The sequence below is a fragment of the Onychomys torridus genome, chromosome 6, assembly GCF_903995425.1.
Source record: "Onychomys torridus chromosome 6, mOncTor1.1, whole genome shotgun sequence".
Taxonomy (NCBI): domain Eukaryota; kingdom Metazoa; phylum Chordata; class Mammalia; order Rodentia; family Cricetidae; genus Onychomys; species Onychomys torridus.
In genome coordinates, this window is record NC_050448.1 from 58,306,596 (window position 1) to 58,326,979 (window position 20,384).

Genomic DNA, 20,384 nt, shown 5'->3' on the forward strand with positions numbered 1-20,384 from the left:
AATGAAGATAAGAGAAAACAATGAAAAACACCCATTCGAATTCTTTGACATTATTGTTAAATTTTTATTTTGTTTTAACTTATGCCTGTTAAAATCACCATTTACTAAGGATATTTTAAGAATAATTTGTATTGTTCTTTTAATATAAGTTCTTGAAGGATGTCATTTTATTGGCTTTCCATCAATCTGCAGTTTGAATGCAGATTATTCTAATATTATAAGCTTATATTTTTCACATTTTTATTATTTTAAATATCATTATAAATCAACATCAAACAACAGTGTCTTATTAGATATTCTTCCTCTTGCTTTTATTTGGACAAGTGATATCATTTACATTGTAGAAAACCCTGCATTTTTTCATGCACTTATTTTGGCCTAATGTTCACTTTAACTGTGGTATGGCACATCTTACCTTGAGTCAACATTAAAAATTGAACAAAATGGTGAACTTTACTGCTTCTGATAATTAAAAAAAAAAAATTCAAACTTCCCCACCTTCCCTGAAATTACCAACTTATTTTGTTTCTTGTTTTTCCTTTTATGGCGCTCTAATGAATTCTCCTCTACATGTAGGTTACCTCCATTGTTTCTCTGTTTCAAGTAACATTGTGTTGAATGTGTTTGCACTTATTTTAATTATAGGGACATGATACATGTCAGTCTCTGGTCTCCACTGAATTCAGCTTCAGTTCTGAAGAGGCATGCTCTCATACATTCATTCTAGGCACAGTTCAGGAATTCCAGTTCACTCACTCCATCAATAACACATTTGTAACTTTTTCTAAACCATGTATATGAAGTAGTATGTCTCCCTTAGTATGAAAACATGGCCTTGCTTTGTTCTGCATGAATTAATGGATTTTGTTGTATTTTCTTAAGTTACAGATTATTCAATGTTTTATCTGTAGGTTGCTCATTTCTTCTATCCGATTATTTCTCTTTTGATATAGGCTAGATACTAGCCTACTGACAGTCTTGATTTGATAAGGCATGCTGTAGCTGGAGTTTTCTCCAGTCCCGCTCAGACCCAAGTAAACACACAGAGACTTATATTACTTATAAACTGTATGGCGGTGGCAGGTTTCTTGCTATCTAGTTCTTATATCTTAAATTAACTCATTTCCATTAATCTACATCTTGCCACGTGGCTCATAACTTACTGGTATCTTTACATGTTCCTTCTCCTGGCAGCTGCTGGCAGCATCTCCTGACTCAACCTTCCACTTCTCAGAATTCTCTCCTCTGCTTATCCTGCCTATACTATACTTCCTGCCTGGCTACTAGCCAATTAGCATTTTATTTATCAATCAATACAGATATCCATGGTAGTATGCTCCAAGTGACTGCCTTGTGCCTTAATTCTGTGTGATAACTCTATTAAATTGAAAGAATATAGGGTAATTTCTGACACTGATCTTCAGTGATTTAGATTGTAATAGTTTATTTTTAAGTTTTATAATTTTTAAATATATGTTTGCACTGCTTTCCCTCCTCTGTCCTTGTGTGCATGGCTACCTGAGTGCATTTGTCTTAGAAGCTGTAAGAGGATGATAAATTCCCTGGAGCTGGAGTTGTATATAGTTGTGAACTACCCAATATGGGTATTGGGAACCAAACTCTGGTCCTCTGTAAGAGCAGTAGATACTCCTAACCTCAGAGTTAAATTTAAGTTCTTCTGAGGTGATTATGCATTAACTAAAAGGCCATTTTCTATGTTATGGGAAGTGAAGAGTAGAAAATAAGAGGAAACTTGATACAATGTACAAGAGTTTTCATTGTGAGTCTACTTTTGAACTGTGGAGAGAGTATTAATGTTATTATTCTAGAATTTCATACATTAAAGTAATGTGCTTTGATAAAATTCACCTCTATCCCTCCCCTCTAATTCTCCTATTTCTCCTCCTATTTTTTCCTCCTAACTTCATATATATATATATATATATATATATATATATATATTCATAGATATAGATAGAGAGATACACACACACACATGCATACACACACAAGCACACTTATTGCTTTCTATATGTACATCTACTGGAGCGTAAGTAGCCTCTATGGGACCTCATCCCTGAAGGAAACTGACTGTTCCCCTCTCAACAGCCATCAGTTGTAAACAGCTCCTCAGTTAGCAATGGAACTTCATGAGTAAATCATTCATCCATGCTCGCATTTGGGCTGGTTTGATCCTTGTGAGTGTAGTCACACCCACTGTGAGCTCATGTGTGCAATAGCCTTCTCATGGCTATCAAATATGTTTTACTGTATATGCCTCGTATCACTGGCTCTTATAGTCTTTCTGCCACCTCCTTGATGATCATGAGATTTGTGAGGAGGGTGTCTGATAGAGCTGTTACATTTAGAACTGAGCACTCCATAGTATCTTATTCTCTATATTTTGACCACTCTGCATTAATCTCCATCTGTAACAACAACAAAAATGTTTCAGTGATGAGGCTTGAGAGGTACCCTAATCTGTATGTGTAAAGATAAGAACTTAGGGTCTGTGTTATTATTATTGGCAGATTATTACTTGCAGATTGTCCTCTACAACCTACTTGTCTAGCCACAGATTCTTGAACAAATGATGCTACCAGGTTTTGGTTTCTTTTGTGCAATGGGACTTAAATCCAATCAGAGAATGGTTACCTACATAATATTTGTGCCATTATTGCACTACGGGGCGTAAGGTAGGTCAGTTGTTATTGTTGGTCACTGTGTTTATAGCTGGGCAAGACTGTTGATTATTTTGTCCCAAGTAGTGTGCAGATCATCTTCCCCCACTGTGAAAAGGAGACAGTAGGGATGAACGCTCTATGCCAGTATCAGCTTGATTTCCCCATGTCCTGTGATCAAATCATAAGGTATCTTCAGCAGCAGAGTCATATCATAAGATTCTGGAGGATAACCAAGAGAGAATACCTTGCATTGTTGAAGGATCTATGAGACCCCACTGACCAAAAGGAGGCATTGGTTAGAAATTTTGTAACCTTTATGTAGATCAACAAGGTATTTTCATGGTATTTCTTTCTTACCTTAATCATAAATTTGAATTTTTAAAAATAAAACTGTAGAAGAAATTTTTTCAAGTTGGCCATTCATGGCTTAGTTGCTTTTTACTTCCTTTATTTTCAGGTGAGCATGTAAAGCTTTATTTGTAATACTTTTGGACTCATTGTGCTTTCTGAATCAGAGAACTGATGACTTTCATTAGTTATGGAAATGTGGAAATTCTGCTTTTCTCTTCTAAAGATTTAATGTTTATTAGACCTGAATTTAGACCTTTAGATCTTTCATCTTTTTATCTCTTTGAATTTTTAAACTCATAACTCATACCTGGCACTGGGCTCCAGGGGAGCCGTGGATGAGCATATAGAGCATGTACTTTTAATTGTCTAGAATGGATAAATAATATTCACATCAACCTTCGTTTATGATGATGGAAATATGGGTCTTACTCCTTACAGGCCATTGCTCAAAATTCATCTACATAGAGTTTTGTAAAACAATTACTTTTTGCTTTGCTTTTCTTCTCCTTTTTTAATAGATAAAATATCATAAATGAATCCTAGATTGGCCTCAAACTTGCAATCCTCCTGTCTCAGCCTTCTTCTGTGTTATGGTATTTCAGTTATATACCATTAGACCCTGCTTCAGAATGATTATGCCTGACTTGAGTTGAAAGTAGTTTTGCTTTCCATGTTTTTCCAGTATTAGTCTGACTATCTTGGTATACATATGGAGAAGGAATATATTGTCATTTTTAAAACAGTTAATGAGGGATTTCTTTTACTTTCAGCAAGTCCCCGAAACCACAAGTCCTTCAGTGTTGCCCCCTTCAGCATTGTCTCTGGACCTGCTCAATAATGCCGTGACTGCCTTCAGTACCTTGGAAGAGCTGATTCGGTATCTAGAGCCCGACCGATGGCAGATGGACTTGGACAGCCTGTACAAACCAGCATGGCAGATTGTGGGCAAAGCGTTTCTTTATGGAAAAAAAAACAAAGGTAAACTTCCTCTTCAGATTAGAATGTCTTTTAGTGACTGATGTTTTCCGATTCATTTGCCACAGTTTCTAAAAAGGAGAGTTTAAATGCCTTTGGTGATATGCTAAAACAACCCATCTTATTTTCATTTAAGCACAGGAATGTATTAAATGAGAATATAAACAAGAGGAAAATCAAGACACTTCTGTTGAAAATCCAAGTCTCTTCCTGTCTCATCAAACATCGTTTTGATTGAGCACTCCATTGGGTTTGATGAAAATCATTGTTAATAAGCTAATCTACATTTTGAGATTCAAGAGAAAAGATTAGAGATAAAAAATCAGGTTTAGGGTTTAAAAAAAAATGGCGATATTTTATAGAAGTCATTTTTACTATGTATTCCCTGGGTCAAGGGAGCATCCATTTTGTAAATTTACAAAGTTCTAAAGAGTAGGGAAAATTGTAATTGTTCAACTTGATGAGATAAAAGTTTCCAAGGTAGGCTTCACAGCAAGAAGACAGCAGCCTACAGGGGAACATACAATGGGGATTTTTCTCCTGGTGAATTTCCTTTGAAACCATCGCTTTTGACCAAATTGGTCTATCTTCTTTTAAGAGCTAAAGTTATGATATTAACCAAGTTTCCAATGAAGTTAGCTAGTTCTCACGAGGACATTGGGATTGTGAAAGAGCTGTATCACACAAATGACAATGGAGAGAAGTAGCAGGAAAATTAGACTGCACTCAGAAAACATGGTGGCAGTCTGTCAGAAATCTACTCAGGAATACTTCAGAGACTAGGACGACAGTAAGAATTTATGTGGAAGGAACAGTGTTTGGTTCATTTGAGCCGTTCACCGTAGCAGATTGCACCAGTCTTTTTCTAAACCCTGTAAGAAGAAACTTGATTCCCGCCTTTCCTTCACGCCCTTGCACCCTTCCTGATCATGAGCTTTCATCTCAGCAGGTCACGTTTGGACCTGCCCAGGCGTGGTATTTCAGTGTGCTGACAGACATGGTTTCCTTTTAAAAGTGTTTGAACATGGCTATGTTCAAGGGCATGGGTAGCTGAATCCTTTCCACATGCTGGATGCTGTTACATGTTTAGCAGATCTGATCTTGATGAATAAATTACAAAGGCACTTACTTCCCTTTTCTGCACTTAGGAACAGGAAGGTGAAGCTCTGCATGAGCAGCCGAACATCCCATGAATTGTACCTTTCTTAGCAATACAAATTAGATGATGAGGTGCATCCATAAGAAGCAGGACTGAGAAATTGGTTTTAAGCATACATAGAGTTTTGGAGAAGTGATTCTGGATTTCAGCCTATGAACTTTCCTTTGAGTCATATCGTTAACCCTGGATCCCCATGCCCACTGATCATAGATTTGACCACATTCTAGCTTATACTGAAAAGAATCTGGTGTTGATCCAGGTCTTTTACATATTCATTTAACACCGTCGCTATCGAAACTCTTTGCAGTGGGCTGAAAACATTAGATTTTTAAGCATACAGTAAGTGTGAGAAAAGTCCTGCATACGTTTAGGACTTTACACACTAAAATGCAAGTTTCGGCTAAGATCTCAAGAAAAATCAGTTTCCCCACAAGAGCCTTTCTACAAAGGAACAGAGAAATAATTTTTAAAGTGTCTAATTAGACCTTGAAATAGAGTTTTTCCAAGAATAAACATATCACAATGTTACCACACTCGTTATGGAAAGACCACCCTCAGATTGCACTACTGTAATATGATAGCCTAGGATTGAATATCTGCAAAAGAAGGAACAGCTAACAAAGTAGAATGTGCCCATATTTTTGTCAGTATTATCCTCTCTGGAAAAACTTAGTGTTTGGACTTATTTTCTTTATAGCCCTTCCTCTAACTCAAGAGTTTTCATTCATATTGTGTGGCTACAAAAAAAAAAAAAAAAAAAAAAAAAAAAAATAGAAAGAAAGAAAAGAAAAGAAAACTTAAATAAGGTGTTTTCTAAGTCATGCTTAACAGCACTTTCAAAGGGGCCTTTTGACTTGTGAGTCAAGCATGATAAATGAGTGGAAATGGAGTTGAAAGTGTGTTTAAAATTTCACATTGTAGCAGGTACAAGAGCACACTTGGGAAATCTACCCTAGCCTTTTATTGTGATTAAGTAAACATTTTCAGCAGAACATGTGCAGTCCCCTTTCTAGCTTTGTGAAATGGCATGTTTAAATGTGTGTGTGTGTGTGTGTGTGTGTGTGTGTGTGTGTGTGTGTGTGTGTGTGTGGTAGGTGAGCGCCCTTTAAAAGCTGGGCGCTTCATCCACATTCCGAAGATTTAGATAGACCATACAGACTGTGGCAGTGAGTCTTTGCATTGTCCACTTTTAAAAGTTTTCCCCTCCCAGTCCAGATTTCATCTTTCCAGAGATAAGAACTAAATCAAATCACATATAGCCTTAAACTAAAAAAGGTATTGTATCTGTATTTGAACCATTCAGCAAGATGGAATGCTGTAGACTCGGTGGCCCCATTAACATAGAGATCCTATTAACTTTACTAATAATGGATAATAAGTCTGTACAGGGTCTTTGAAGCAATTGACTCATTTGCTTTGAGTTTTAAAAATGTTTTGCTTTCATGGGATCATTTTCAGATGAAATCCTTTAATAATCAAAACTATGATTTCCTATTGAATTAATAAATACATTCTCAGCTGAGAAAATAATTGACCCTTTGGACATTCATACACTTGACTGAGGTTTTTGGTCACTCCTATAGTAGAATATGGTTATAACTTGCAATTAAATACTCATAATATAATATATTCCTTAGAATTTTTAAAAGCTCCCCTTCAACAAACTTAGTTTAATAAAGTCAAGAAAACAAGTGTTTTATTCATATTTACATCACATGTTAAAACTATTAAAAACTGTCACTGTTATGTTTCAGAATTAGAATTTCACAATGATTGTTACAATTTAAATCATCTTTTGCTCAAAATAAAACACTTTTATTTTTATTTTATAATTTTCCAGTATTAATTTAAAGATATTTAACCCAATTCTTTATATTTTCTATAACAATATACTTTAGATAGTTACTAAATTTGAAAAAAGAATTTGAATAAATAGATGGGTCTGAAACATTTAAATTGTATTACACTTGGAATATTTCGAAGAAATAAGATAGGCAAAGCCATGAGGCACAAACTAAAACAAAATTAGAATATATATCCTATAATTCCTTTTTCTGTATACGTGCACAGTATACATGGCATTGTTTTAATATAGCTTTCCTGAGGCAGTATTCATGTAGATAAATACTATGGTCCTGTGGGAAATTTCTTTGTGCATCTAATGAAAGGATATTTTGCTTGTTCATCAAAAGCAGGTTTTTTTGGGTTTTTTTTGTTTTTGTTTTTGTTTTTGTTTTTTGAGACAGGATTTCTCTGTGTAGTTTTGGAGCCTGTCCTGGAACTTGCTCTGTAGACCAGGCTGGCCTCAGACTCACAGAGATCTGCCTGCCTCTGCCTCCCGAGTGCTGGGATTAAAGGCATGTGCCACCACCGCCCGGCTAAAAGCAGGTATGTTTTTTTGTTTCTGTTTTTGTTTTTAATTAAAGGATAGTGTAATTAAACAACTTCCTAGAAAGAATAGAGTCTATGGCTATTATTAGACATTTCTCCATCTTTCAACAAGGGAACAATAGAAATCCAAAGGAAGCCAATTGCTCCACATTTCAGAGAACACCAGTTCCTAATACACTGAAGACCAGCTTTCCAGCAAGTGCTCTTGGTCTGACCAATGTGTCGTTTCTTTCATGTGTTGTCCATTTAGCTGTTTCTAATACCACATTTTCTTCATACTCTTTATATGTTGTGTTGCTGACAGCCACAGAGGTTGTAGAAGTGCTGTCTGTGGAAGGGTATCAAAAAGCTCTTCTGCACTAATTGTAAGAGCTTGTAATCCTTTTTTAAATTACACTGGCTTTTTAATCAAAGCATTCATACTCTTGCATGCTATTCTTCCCTGCAATGCTCTCGTTGTCTGCTGTTTGACTAAGGTTAAAAGGTGTAGCCCCTTTTCTCTATATAAAGTTTCCTATTTATAGTTCTTCACTTTTCCTTGGCTCTTTTCTTCATATTGCACAATGCCACCTCTTCATTGGTCACTAAGTCATAAAGAAGCTTTGTTTACTGTGACACAGAAAGTTCAGTTTGTGAGCCGTAGAACCATACAACCTAGTTCAAATGAGAAGGGATATTGTTAGGGTGATCATTCATGGAATAACCAGATCTCTTTTATAAAAAGAGCTTAAAGAAATGGAAGCAGGCTCAAAGCTTGAGCGTCATTTTTTTCCCTCTTGCTTTTCTTTATGCCCCACAGTGGTGAACCTGAACCTTCTCAAAGAGGAGGTACGACTCTACAGCTGCACGCCTCGGAACTTCTCAGTGTCCATTCGGGAAGAGCTAAAGAGGACAGATACCATTTTCTGGCCAGGTTGCCTACTGGTTAAGCGCTGTGGAGGAAATTGTGCCTGTTGCATCCATAATTGCAATGAATGTCAGTGTGTCCCACGTAAAGTTACAAAAAAGTACCACGAGGTAAGTAGATCATTTTCTTTGTGGTTTCATGTGACATTTTGTTTCCTAAAAACAAAAGACTAGATCTAAAATGCATAGGTGTTTGAGAAGGACATGTTCCCATCACTGAAAAACTAAGCACCAGGTCTACAAAGTGCTCCTATTTTCATTTTTAAAATCAAGGCCTTTAATTTTAAGACACAGACATTGAAAATTTAGAAAGTACTTGTAGTGGTGGATTGTAGCTGATCAGGAAAGCTTTGGTTCTTTTGTTTGTTTTTGAACTGTTTTTGTTTTTGTTTTGTTTTTTTTCTGTGTTTCTGTTGTTGTTGTTTTCTGTGATACTGGGTTTGTATCTCAGGATTTGTGTATGCTTATCAAGTGCACCATTACTGAATTACCACCCCACCCCCAATGATACAAGATTTTTATTTCTTATATCGAGCACAAAGCATCTTTTCTGAGGAAAAAAAAAAGAGAGAGAGAGAGTGAAGCTTTTCAACTATAATTTATTTTCAAACTATTAAAGGAGATCAGTTGAAAGACAAGCGGGGAAACAATTCACTGTCTAATTTTGAGCAGTGAGACCTTTAATAATTGTGTTTACATATGGTCCAGTGTCAGAACATAAATACTGTGAGGGCATAGTTAGAGTTAGGCTGATATTCATTATTACACTTGTTGCCTCAAATAACATGTTCCACATTTTATGAATTCTTTGATATTTTACTTCATAAAAACATAATCTGAACTATTAGCAATTACTGCAGCTCAGAGCCTTGGGATCCATCACATTCAAAATCTTCATGGGTGGAGGCAGGCTTAGTGTCATACACCTGCAGTCCCAGCTACTTGGAGGCTGTGAAAGAGAACCACTTGAGCCCAGAAGTAAGGCTAACCTGGGCAACACAGAAAAACTCAGACTCATTCATGCTGAATACCCTGAGTATATCCCACTTTGTCTACCAGTGTGTGTGTGTGTGTGTGTGTGTGTGTGTGTGTGTGTGTGTGTGTGTGTATCCAGAGAAGATACTTTATTGGTCATTCAGATTTAATTGTTACAGTTTTTCAGATGGCACTTGATTAAGTCTGATCCTCTGATTTGACTTTTGTTTAACTTGATAATTGTTATTTGCACCCCAAAGGATGGTTTTTCATGTACTTGATGATACCAGTGAAACCATCTACCCTTGATTCTACATAGAGTCATGTCGTAAACTGTACTTCCTCTGACACAATTTCATGCTTTTCAGTAATACTATGTTACTGTTTGAGGAAGCTCAGGAGAAAGCAGGAGGCCGCAGGAGATAAGCAACCCTATTTCCACTCAGATCTACCATTAGCTTATTGTAGCTTCCAACAAGATACATAATCTCTATCAAAATCTGGTAGTCAGCTAGCCCTTTCTTAGGCATCATATTTGAAGGTAGTTACCTTCCTATTAGAAGGCACTGTCTAAAATTGGCATCCAGTAATTACAGTAGGACTATATTTACAAGCCATTTTACCTCTTCTACATGTGTGCCCACACCTTCTGCTTCCAGATGTCCCCTTGCCAGCAACAGAATATCTCTTCCAGGTTAATTGTAGACTGTCAGTAGCACCTGGTCCTTGGGGCTCCAGGAAGGCTATGTCAATAGCCCAGCCTTTATAATAGTCCTCTAGCCTAGAGTTTCAGCAATGAAAATAACACTTGACCTTCCTGTCTTTTTTCCTCTGTCAGTGCCAGCTTGGGAAAATGAGACCATTTCTCAAAGAATGAATGATAGATAAATAAATTATAAAATAAAATTGTTGCCATCACGCTACTGATAATCTACAATTTTTTTTTTTTTGTTTTTTTGTTTGTTTGTTTTGATTTTGTTTTTTGTTTGTTTGTTTCTCGAGACAGGGTTTCTCTATGTAGCTTTGGAGCCTGTCCTGGAACTCACTCTGTAGCCCAGACTGTCCTCGAACTCACAAAGATCTGCCTGCCTCCCGAGTGCTGGGATTAAAGGCGTGCACCACCACTGCCCGGCTAAATACAATATTGTTAATAAGATCCTTGTGGCTGAAAAGACGGTTCAATGGTTAAGAGCATGAACTACTCTTGCAGAGGACCCAACTACAATTACCAGCACCCATGTCAGGTGGACCATAACCACCTGTCAATCAATGTCCAGGAAGACTGGTCACATCTGAACTCCAAGGGTACCTTCAATCACACCACATGTGCTTGTGCGCTGGCATGTGTGCAGGCGCGCGCGCGCACACACACACACACACACACACACACACACACACACACACACACAGATAGATAGATAGATATGTTAAACTTTTTAAATGATTCTTAATGCTTTTGTATCAGACACCAGATCCCTTTGTTAGAAAATGTGTTAGAAAGTAAACATAACTCCTTCACAATTTCTCTATTTCATAAGTAAAACTTTTCTGAAAATAGCATCAGGAACTTTACAAGCCCATAAACTTGCACATCACATCTTTATGGAAACATGTTTTAGTGCCCTGTCAGTCATATTATATCTAATCAAGTCATCTTTTAGATTTGTACAGGACATTTTATAATATGCATGCTTGTTTTGTGTGCATCTATGTAAGCATGGCATGGGTATTTCATGCCACAGAAGCCAGAGAGAACATCAACTCTTCTGGAAATGGTGTTAATGACAGTTCTAAGCTGCCATGTGAGTGCTGGGTACCGAACCCAGGACTTCTGCAAAAGCAGTCAATGCTAGTATCCACTGTCTGGCACTGCATCCCCTTATGTACAGGACTTTAAGAGGTGACTGCGTCAGGGAGAAGTTTAATACTCTAAAATCAGTGTTTATGGGCTAGCAAGATGGATCATCATGAAAGGGCTAGTTCCTCCACGACTAAAACCTGAGCTTTATTCACCAAGCAGAAGGAGAGAACCGACCCCTGCTGATCGTCCTCTGAACTCTGTAGACACTGTGGCACATACACCCCCCACCCCACCCCACCCACACACACCACACACACACACACACACACGCACACCCTGCACACAAATAAATAGAAATGAAATTTTTAAAAAAATTCGTATGTTTTCTTGCTTCTGCCAAGTGGAAATGTATGGAAAGTAAGTCTCATTACAGTGTAGTACTGAAAAATACAAACTTCAGTGCCAGTCATGCCTCACGGCCTCTCACATTTCTCAGCCCTGTGATTTTGAGAAAGTTATTTAATCCCCTGGACCTCGTTTTCCTTATCTGTTGGTTGCTAACCCACATACCCATACACTTTGTATTGGAGAGTCAATGAGTTAGTTTGTACAAAACACTTGAATGAGATGCAGCACACTTCAAGTTGTCTCGTTATTAGATATCTTCTTCTGTGTCTGATTTTTTATTGTAATGATTTGTTATTGAAGGAGTGAACTCACACTGGGGAACAGCAGATATCTGAGACTAAAGAATCTATATGATACTCTGATAGCAGGCACCTATTTCTTGCTTTTGTATTTTCATAACTGACCCAATGATTTCTCCTTATTTATAACTTCATAAATTTAATTACTTGTGTTACATCCTGGTGAAAGGAGAAAATGGAGGATAGAAAACAAGAGAGGATGAGCATGTGTGACCCTTTGTACCCGCCTCCTCAAGTTAGATCACGCCACTTAAAGTTTCAGTCACTTCCTAAAATAGCTCCATTAGTTGCTAAATGCCCAATACAGGAGTCTGCAGGTGACATTTTTTATTAGACCAAAACAGGAGTGAACCCTGTTTCACGCATTCTTGCTAAACACCATACAATACAACTAAGGCCCACCTCAAGAGCTCCTTCAAATAGTTCATTTGTTTTGTTTTGTTTTTCAAACAGGGTTTCTTTGTGTAGCCTTGGCTGTACTGGAACCGACTCTGTAGACCAGGCTGGCCTCAAAATCACAAAGATCCGCCTGTCTCTGCCTCCAGAATACCCCCTCCTCATACTAGAGTTTCTTTTCTTTCTTTTTTTTTCTCCATAGATTTACTCTTTCTTCAATGTTAATGTTACAGAGTTCTTACACTGCAGAACCATGCCTGAGAACCCAAAGAAAGAAATGGTGCAATGGATAGCCTCCTCCACCCAGACAGTTTATTAAAACTTGATTCGTGTGCATTTTGATAATTTCACAATCTTAAAAATTTATAACAAGACTTGGAATTTGCATCTGCTGCAGGTCTTCAGTGTTCCAGTACAGTATGCCATTAAACACACCTCTTCACATGCCTCTGTTCACTTCTCAAACCCTAACCCCAAACTTATTGGGGGGAGATTACTTGTTAAGGTTTCTGGTGCCCAAATAAGTCTTCAGTTTGACCGAAAATCTCAAACTTCTAATCACCCAACGTGCTCCTGGCTAGCTCAGATCACGCCAACATTATTGCCCAGAATAGCATGCAGTCTGGTCAGGAAACACTGACCTGCACCTCCGCTGCACTCACTCACTGAACTGCAAGACATTCTCAAGCGAGGAGGGCTTCCCTCATTATCTGTTTCACTCCTCTCTCAACTGCATTTGGCAAAGGGACTCATTACAGACAAACCCAGGCACTGCATCATGTAGTCTCAGTTGCCAATATAGAGTATTTGTACTGAACCATTTCTAGTGACATGGAAGTAGGTAACTGCCAGACTATTTCACTAGGTGGAAAGGAACATAATAGAGTTTCTTAACCTGCTCTTTAAAGGGACTGGAGGAAGAGCCTTCTGCTCCTTTTGAAGATATTTAGTAGATGCATCTTAGGAGAGCCAGGCAGGAGGTAGAAGTGCACGTTGGGGCAACCCTCTAGCCTGTAGAGGAACTTCACCTGTTGTACTGTTTCTTTCCTGCTGGATAGAGAAACATGTGGAGGTGGAGGTGGGGATTGATGACATTGACTATACTGACGCTACATTATACCGATACTATACTGATTTACATTAAAAACCTTATTCCAGAAAAAGAAAACAAACATGAAACAAGAATATGATAAGGAATAACACCACTGTAAACTTTTTAATTCATGACACCCCAGCTAATTTAAAACAGTCACTAGTGATGTAAAATAATACCCAATTATCTAATTAGTCAGTATTGCAATTAGAAAAATACAAATATACCGACTTGTGCTCCAGAATGATGAAATGTAATAGAATGAGAAAATTGCTTTCATAGCTCAGCATTTCTGACACTTACTATAAGACTTTGAAGTCTATTTTTCAAGAAAGTAAGTTGCTGCTAAATAAACTGATGATTAATGGTATTGAAGCATCTTCCAATTATTATTTATTGTTCTACTTTTAATAACTCATCTTTTGGCCTAGGTGCAAATAACAACTATTTCTCAAACTGTGTCTAAATCTGCTCACTCATGTGTAAAGAAAAGTAATAACCATAGATTACCTCATAGGATTATTGTGAATTAAGGTATGTAAACACATTATTATAGTGCCTGGCACACAGTAAGTATTCAAAAAATGTGAGCTAATTAAACTCTGATAGAATCATGTGCTCCAAAAGTTATGTACACATTTCCCAGGTTTATTTCATAAGTCTTCAGACACACAAAAGACAAGTTGGGTCTCTGTGGATTAATGGCAACTTACAGGAATGGGAAATTTCCATAGTCACTTCATGGAGTTCTCTGTGTTATCCATGGAAAGCAGAGAAAATGAACATTTTTATGTTATTATGTGCTCTGGTCTTTGCTCATAAACCAAATAACATAATTCCTAGAATTTAGAGTTTCTGTTATAGGAAATATTGACTGTCTAATACTTCAGATACTTCTAATAGAATATACAACTAGATCCTTTAGTCACAGCACTCCAAAGATACACTTCTAAATTTCGTGCCCATATTTTTTATTTGAAACCTGAACACTCTAAACTGTGAATAAGTTCATTTAATAAAGGCATCATTGTTACTGCTAAGCCTCCTTAGAGATGCCCAGTAAGATTCAGCTGCAGAAACTTAGCTGTGGCTGAGGGTGATGTCTATGAAGTACATCTAATCCATCTCATCAAGTTTATAGAAGACTTGAAATGTAGCCAAGAAAATTAATGAGTGGCATAATTGGGCAGGCTCAGCTGTGGAACGATCAAGTTCCTTTCCAAACTGTATCAGTGGTTGAGTGTACTGTATCAAGTATAAATATCTGTGCAGCCTGTAAATAAAGGTATTAGAATAAGGAGCTAAAACAACAGAAAAGCAAGTTGTGCATCAGTGGTTTCAATATACTTGAGGTGAAATTGTCTCTCCTATGATTACATATAGAAGTAATAGGCACAAGGTGAGTCTTTTCATTTGAGAGCTGTTCTGTATTCTTGGAGGAGTGCACCCTGAAACTTTTGCCATTTACACACCCTTTCTTTTATGAAACAACAGTAGTGGATGACTTGGGGGCTAGAGTAGAGGACGGTATCTACAACTTCTTTATGAGACACTAGAGCATATAAGTCTTTCTTAGGTCTTAAGGTTCCATTTTGTTTTGTTTGACGTGTTACTTGTCCTTGATGTCAAACATGGAAAAAAATGATTTTTAAAAGTGGCATGTGTATTTCCTTATAGGTCCTTCAGTTGAGACCGAAACTTGGAGTCAAAGGATTGCATAAGTCACTCACTGATGTTGCCCTGGAACACCATGAGGAATGTGACTGTGTGTGTAAAGGAAACACAGGAGGGTAAACTGCATCCTCCACAGCAGCCCACATCCCCACTGGCATCCTGAATCCCCCACTAGATTCCCACATCCTCACCAGCATCTGCCACAGGGCTGTCAGATGCTGCCATTGGCTGTGGTAAAGATCTTACTCATTGTCTCCATCCAAAAATCTCAGTTGTTTGCTTCAACAGTCTTCCACTTGCAGGATTTTAAAGTGTTCTGAAAGAAGAGACACCAGAAGGAGTCAGGAGTTCCACAGCAGTGCTTTTTAGAGGAAGGCCAATGGATGGAAAAGGTCTTCAAGCACAGAAACAAATCAAGTGTTTGTAGATCCCTAGCAAGCTCCAGAGTGACAGCATTTCTTTTCCACTGACAGCATGCTATAATTTAGTTGTCTTGATATGGGCAAGTGATGTGAACACCAGAAAATGGTGAAAACGCACAGTTGATTGTGAACAATGCAGAAAAACTTGGATTTTCTCCTAATGTTTGCATATACAAATCCTAATGGTCTATGTTCTACAAACTCAGCTTTTAGATAGCAGCCATGTTGCTATTGATTACATGTGTTGATAGAAAAGACTGGGATTTTTCATGCTTGGTTACTTCTTTGCCATTTGGAAGAAGAGAAATACAGTCCTGGTTTGGAGGAAACACACCTGCACAGAAGAGTGGCTTTCCCTTCCCTTCCCTTCCCTTCCCTTCCCTTCCCTTCCCTTCCCTTCCCTTCCCTTCCCTCCCCTTCCCTCCCCTCCCCTCCCCTCCCCTCCCCTCCCCTTCCCTCCCCTTCCCTTCCCTTCCCTCCCTTTCCCTTTCCTCTGAGGTGGTTTATGTGTTTCATTGTGTACATTTTTATATTCTCCTTTTGACATTATAACTGTTGGCTTTTCTAATCTTGTTAAATATTTCTATTTTTACCAAAGGTATTTAATATTCTTTTTTATGACAACCTAGATCAATTATTTTTAGCTTGATAAAATTTTTCTAAACAGAATTGCTATAGCCAGAGGAACAAAGATGATATAAAATCTTACTTCTCTGACAGAAAAACATGTATTTCTTTCTTGTATGGTGCTAGAGTTTAGAGTCATCTGAATTTGAAAAGATGGAATGGTGAAGTCAATAAAATTGATAGGTTGCAGAAACATTTTGATAACAACTGATTATTATCAATTCCCACTTTTATTCTTAGCGATACAAATAAAACAGAAGATGTGTATACACTCACATGGAGTCATTGCTAATTTCACACTTTCTGTGGGAAATGGGAGCAGAGCTCAGAGAAACACAGAGGCATCTTCCTGAAACAACCACTTCCTGACAGCGCTCTGTGGTGTGCTGCACTGTATGGACACATCCTATTTATTGTGAGGCTAGGGTTTTCTTACCTTTAAACTCTGCTCCATACACTTGTATAAATACATGGATATTTTTATGTACAGAAGTATATCATTTAAGGAGTTCGCTTACTCTACTCTTTGGCAATTGAAAAGAAAATCAGCATAATACATTGCTTGTAAATGCTAAATACTGTGCCTAGGTTATGTGGTGACTATTTGAATTAAAATGTATTGAATCATCAAATAAAAGAATCTGGCTATTTTGGGGACAAGTGGAGGTATTGGTCTGTGTGTGTGTGTGTGTGTGTGTGCGCGCTCACGCACAAGTGTGTTCCCATGAACATGTGTGTGAACATGTTGGTCTCGGGATTCTAAGAAAATGAAAATTATAAAGTCCAATGTTGCCTTCATTTGTGTTGTACAAAAGTATCTATCTGTTCAGAATACACGGAAGAGAAAGCATTTCAGGTGAGCCTCCCCTGGCTTTCTCTTCTCATTGCCTTTTTGCAATGATGTAATGATGTTCCTTTTTTCAGGGGTATTAATAGTAATTCCAGACTAATTAAATTGCATGGAACCTGACAGTTACATGCACTTTGTAAACTGTTTAGTGATATACTATGTGATGAGATGAAAGTGGGATGGGTTTCATAAGCCTCTATTCCTGTCTTTATTTAACATGGCATCAACTGCCTGGACCGAGTAGTGGCTGGTCTGTGAATTACCCAGGGTATTTCAAAGTAGAGTCCTTCCATTCCAGGCACAGATCTCTTGGGATCTGGTTTCTTCAGCACTTGGCCCTAGGCTTGATGGAATTACCACATGTCCAGACCTAGCATCTCCAGGCTGAGCTTCCAAATATCACCCATTGTCTGTTCTCCTCCTGCTGACTGCCCTGCCCTGCTTCCTGCCACATGAGAAACAAGTTCACAAAATAAACTTGTTCTCTACCTCATTTCTTTAAATATTTTGCCCTTTTGTCCCATCCATGTAAAGGCTCAGAAATAATTTCACCAAGCTTCATAGAAAGTGCAAAGCAGCTGGTAGTTTATAAGGTGGCAAAGCAAGGACTATAAGGAATTGCAGTGAATTACCTACTCGATGTGTTTACCTTGGTATTTCTATCATTTTCATGTATGTTTTAAAATATTTGTTGTTTTGTTTGGTGGCCAAAAGTGGTCAAAAAGATAGTAGTCCATTCCCTACCACTGGTGAATGAGGGGTAAGTGTCAAGACTAACGGCCGATGATCAATTACTCTCATAACACTGTGTTTACCAAGGCCAACAGAAGCTAACACATTTGTACATTAGGTGACTGCAGTTTCTCATAAGTCTGTGATATGTTGACTTTATTGACCACAAATATTTTCAGTATGTCATATCCATGGCTCATACTTCTGTTTCTGAGCAAAGGCCCATTTTTCATAGTGATGTGTATTAAAAAAAAAAAAGAATAACAGTTAGTTATTTGAAGCAGTGTTACTGACCACATTTTGTTATTTTTGCATTTCATTATTACTTTCTCCTTCTCATAAAATATTCCTTATATGTATTTTGGAAATGAGCAAAGGACAAAACAGTGAGCACTCAGAAAATCATACTGTCTGAACAGGTTTCCTCAGTGATTCACTTTCTTCTCACACTTGATATCGAGGCTGAGTGAACTCTCAGAAGCCTTTTGTTTGTTTGTTTGTTTGTTTATAATGTACCATTCTATTTCTGAGAGCCCAGCATTTATTTTATTTTTTCTGCTTCCTGTGCTATCAGCAGATCTCATTGTCTGCCTTTCTCTCTCTCACATTTGTATCTACAGCCCCATTTCTGCAGCTTCCTTCTTTCTGGCCTTGCCTCATGGCTCACTCCATCTAGTGTAACAGTCTCAATTCCCCCAGTCTTCTGTCTTTGGCCTCTCTCCTCTCTGATCCATCCTCCACACCACTAATAACATGGCCTTTCAACAAAGTTGATGATGTATGATGGGTAGAATTTCCCCAATAGACTCCACAAGACTGTTTTAATCATCGTATGGCACACCAAATCCCTCCTAATCTCACTGTTTACCACTTTCTGTTCATTTTACACCGTCAAGCCTGATGCAGCTGTAGTGGATATTTGTGGTTTTCTAAAAATGCCAGCATTCCCTCACATGTGTGCTAGTGTGTACTGCATTCTCTTAGGAGCACAGCCCCTACACATACCCTTCTCAGTAGCTTCCTGCCAAGTGCCCCGTCAAACACCATTAGTCCCTCAAGCTTGGTTCCCGTCTCTCCACATACACAGACTCACAAAGATAGTTCAACTATAAATATTATTGTACTGAGTTATAATTACCTTGTTTTGATTTTTCATTAATGAGACTCTTAGCAAGATTTATATTATTATTTTTTCACCAATGCCTAATGAGGCATTGAATTAAACTGGGAGTCAGTTAACAATCTGCATCAATAAATAGATGAGTGTACACTAGGGTAAATGATGTTAAGTGGAGCACAGACTGGGACATGGAAACCCAGGGGCTGTTAGATACTTTTTCCTTCAGCTGTGAGATGAAGGACACAAGAGATGGAAGCTGCGACTTTTCAGCTCTCCACAGTTGAGGCTACTATTTTGGCAGAGATGCTGCCAATGTCAGTACAGCAGGGAGACTTTTGTCTGCTGCTCATGATGCAAGGTTATAAGATTTCTTTTTTCTTGGCCTGAGAGATTACACAGTATGTAAAGTTGCTTGCTACCAAACTTGACTACCTGAGTTCAAGTCCCATGCTCCACAAGATGAAAGAGAACCAACTCCCACAAGTTGTCCTATGACCACCATATGTGCACTATTTCACACACACACATACACACACACTCACATACACACACACACACACACACACACACACACACAGAGAGAGAGAGAGAGAGAGAGAGAGAGAGAGAGAGAGAACAAATGAATGTAAAAATTATTTTTCTATTTTGAGATTTTTAACATTGGTTTTCTGGTTGACTATTGACACACCAACATAAGGTTCATACTATTTTTCAAGTCAAGATTCATAGTTCCTTCATGTACTATTCTTACCTCAGTTACTTATGACAAACTGTTGTCAGAATAAAACAATCTTTAAACTCTGAACAAGAAAGCATGTCTGTGCTAATGACCTGTAATCTAATAGTTTATCTTTTTCAATTATTATGACTCATCAACATTGAGACACTCAGTTCCAGCAAACACTCAGTTTCCTGAACATACTGGTATTCGTCTAGAGGCCCAAGCTCAGCTCCATTCCTGCATTTACCTAAGTCACTCCCTGTGCACTTACTAAAATGTTGATTCATCTTTGAAGCACTGCCTCGGCAAGCAACTATATCCACACCAGATCCAATTTGTTATGTAACTCAGTACAGGAAATCTTGCCCAGTATAAGTCTTTAAGAAATGAAGAAAGTAAACATGGCAGCTATAGACTACACTATGTGCATTTATAATAGCTATTTTATATATTGTAGTGTTGAACATTTTTAAATTAAATGTTTTACATTCACAAGTGGTGGGGAGCCTTGTCATTAAGGTGCGTGTAATTTAGTCCAGTTGGTATTTCCTGACTAGACTGCATTTGTTTAACAAAGTAGAAAAGTGCTATGTGTATTAAACCTTGCCTAAGTCCTCATTCTACCACATATTAACTACCCCTCTACCCGATAACACATACACTAACGGGGATTTTATTTATAAGGGCTCTAGAGTACAATAACAAGTTATTCACACCAGCATCACCTGTTACAAATCTAGATAGTGCAGCTTTTCATTGTGTTGTTTGGTCTTACACCTAGATTGAGTTTGGTTTTGTTT

General features: G+C 37.8%; 1 protein-coding gene across 1 annotated transcript in view; it reads left to right on the plus strand.

Moving 5' to 3' along the window:
• The window catches only part of Pdgfc (platelet derived growth factor C), a 164,580-nt gene extending 148,650 nt beyond the window's left edge, over window positions 1-15,930 (plus strand). Inside the window, exons 4-6 of the mRNA XM_036190469.1 lie at window positions 3,806-4,013; window positions 8,360-8,577; window positions 15,116-15,930. Coding sequence (XP_036046362.1) covers window positions 3,806-4,013; window positions 8,360-8,577; window positions 15,116-15,232 — 543 coding nt within the window. The 3' untranslated portion in view covers window positions 15,233-15,930. The remainder of the gene's footprint in view (window positions 1-3,805; window positions 4,014-8,359; window positions 8,578-15,115) is intronic.
• Window positions 15,931-20,384: the final 4,454 nt, after the last annotated feature.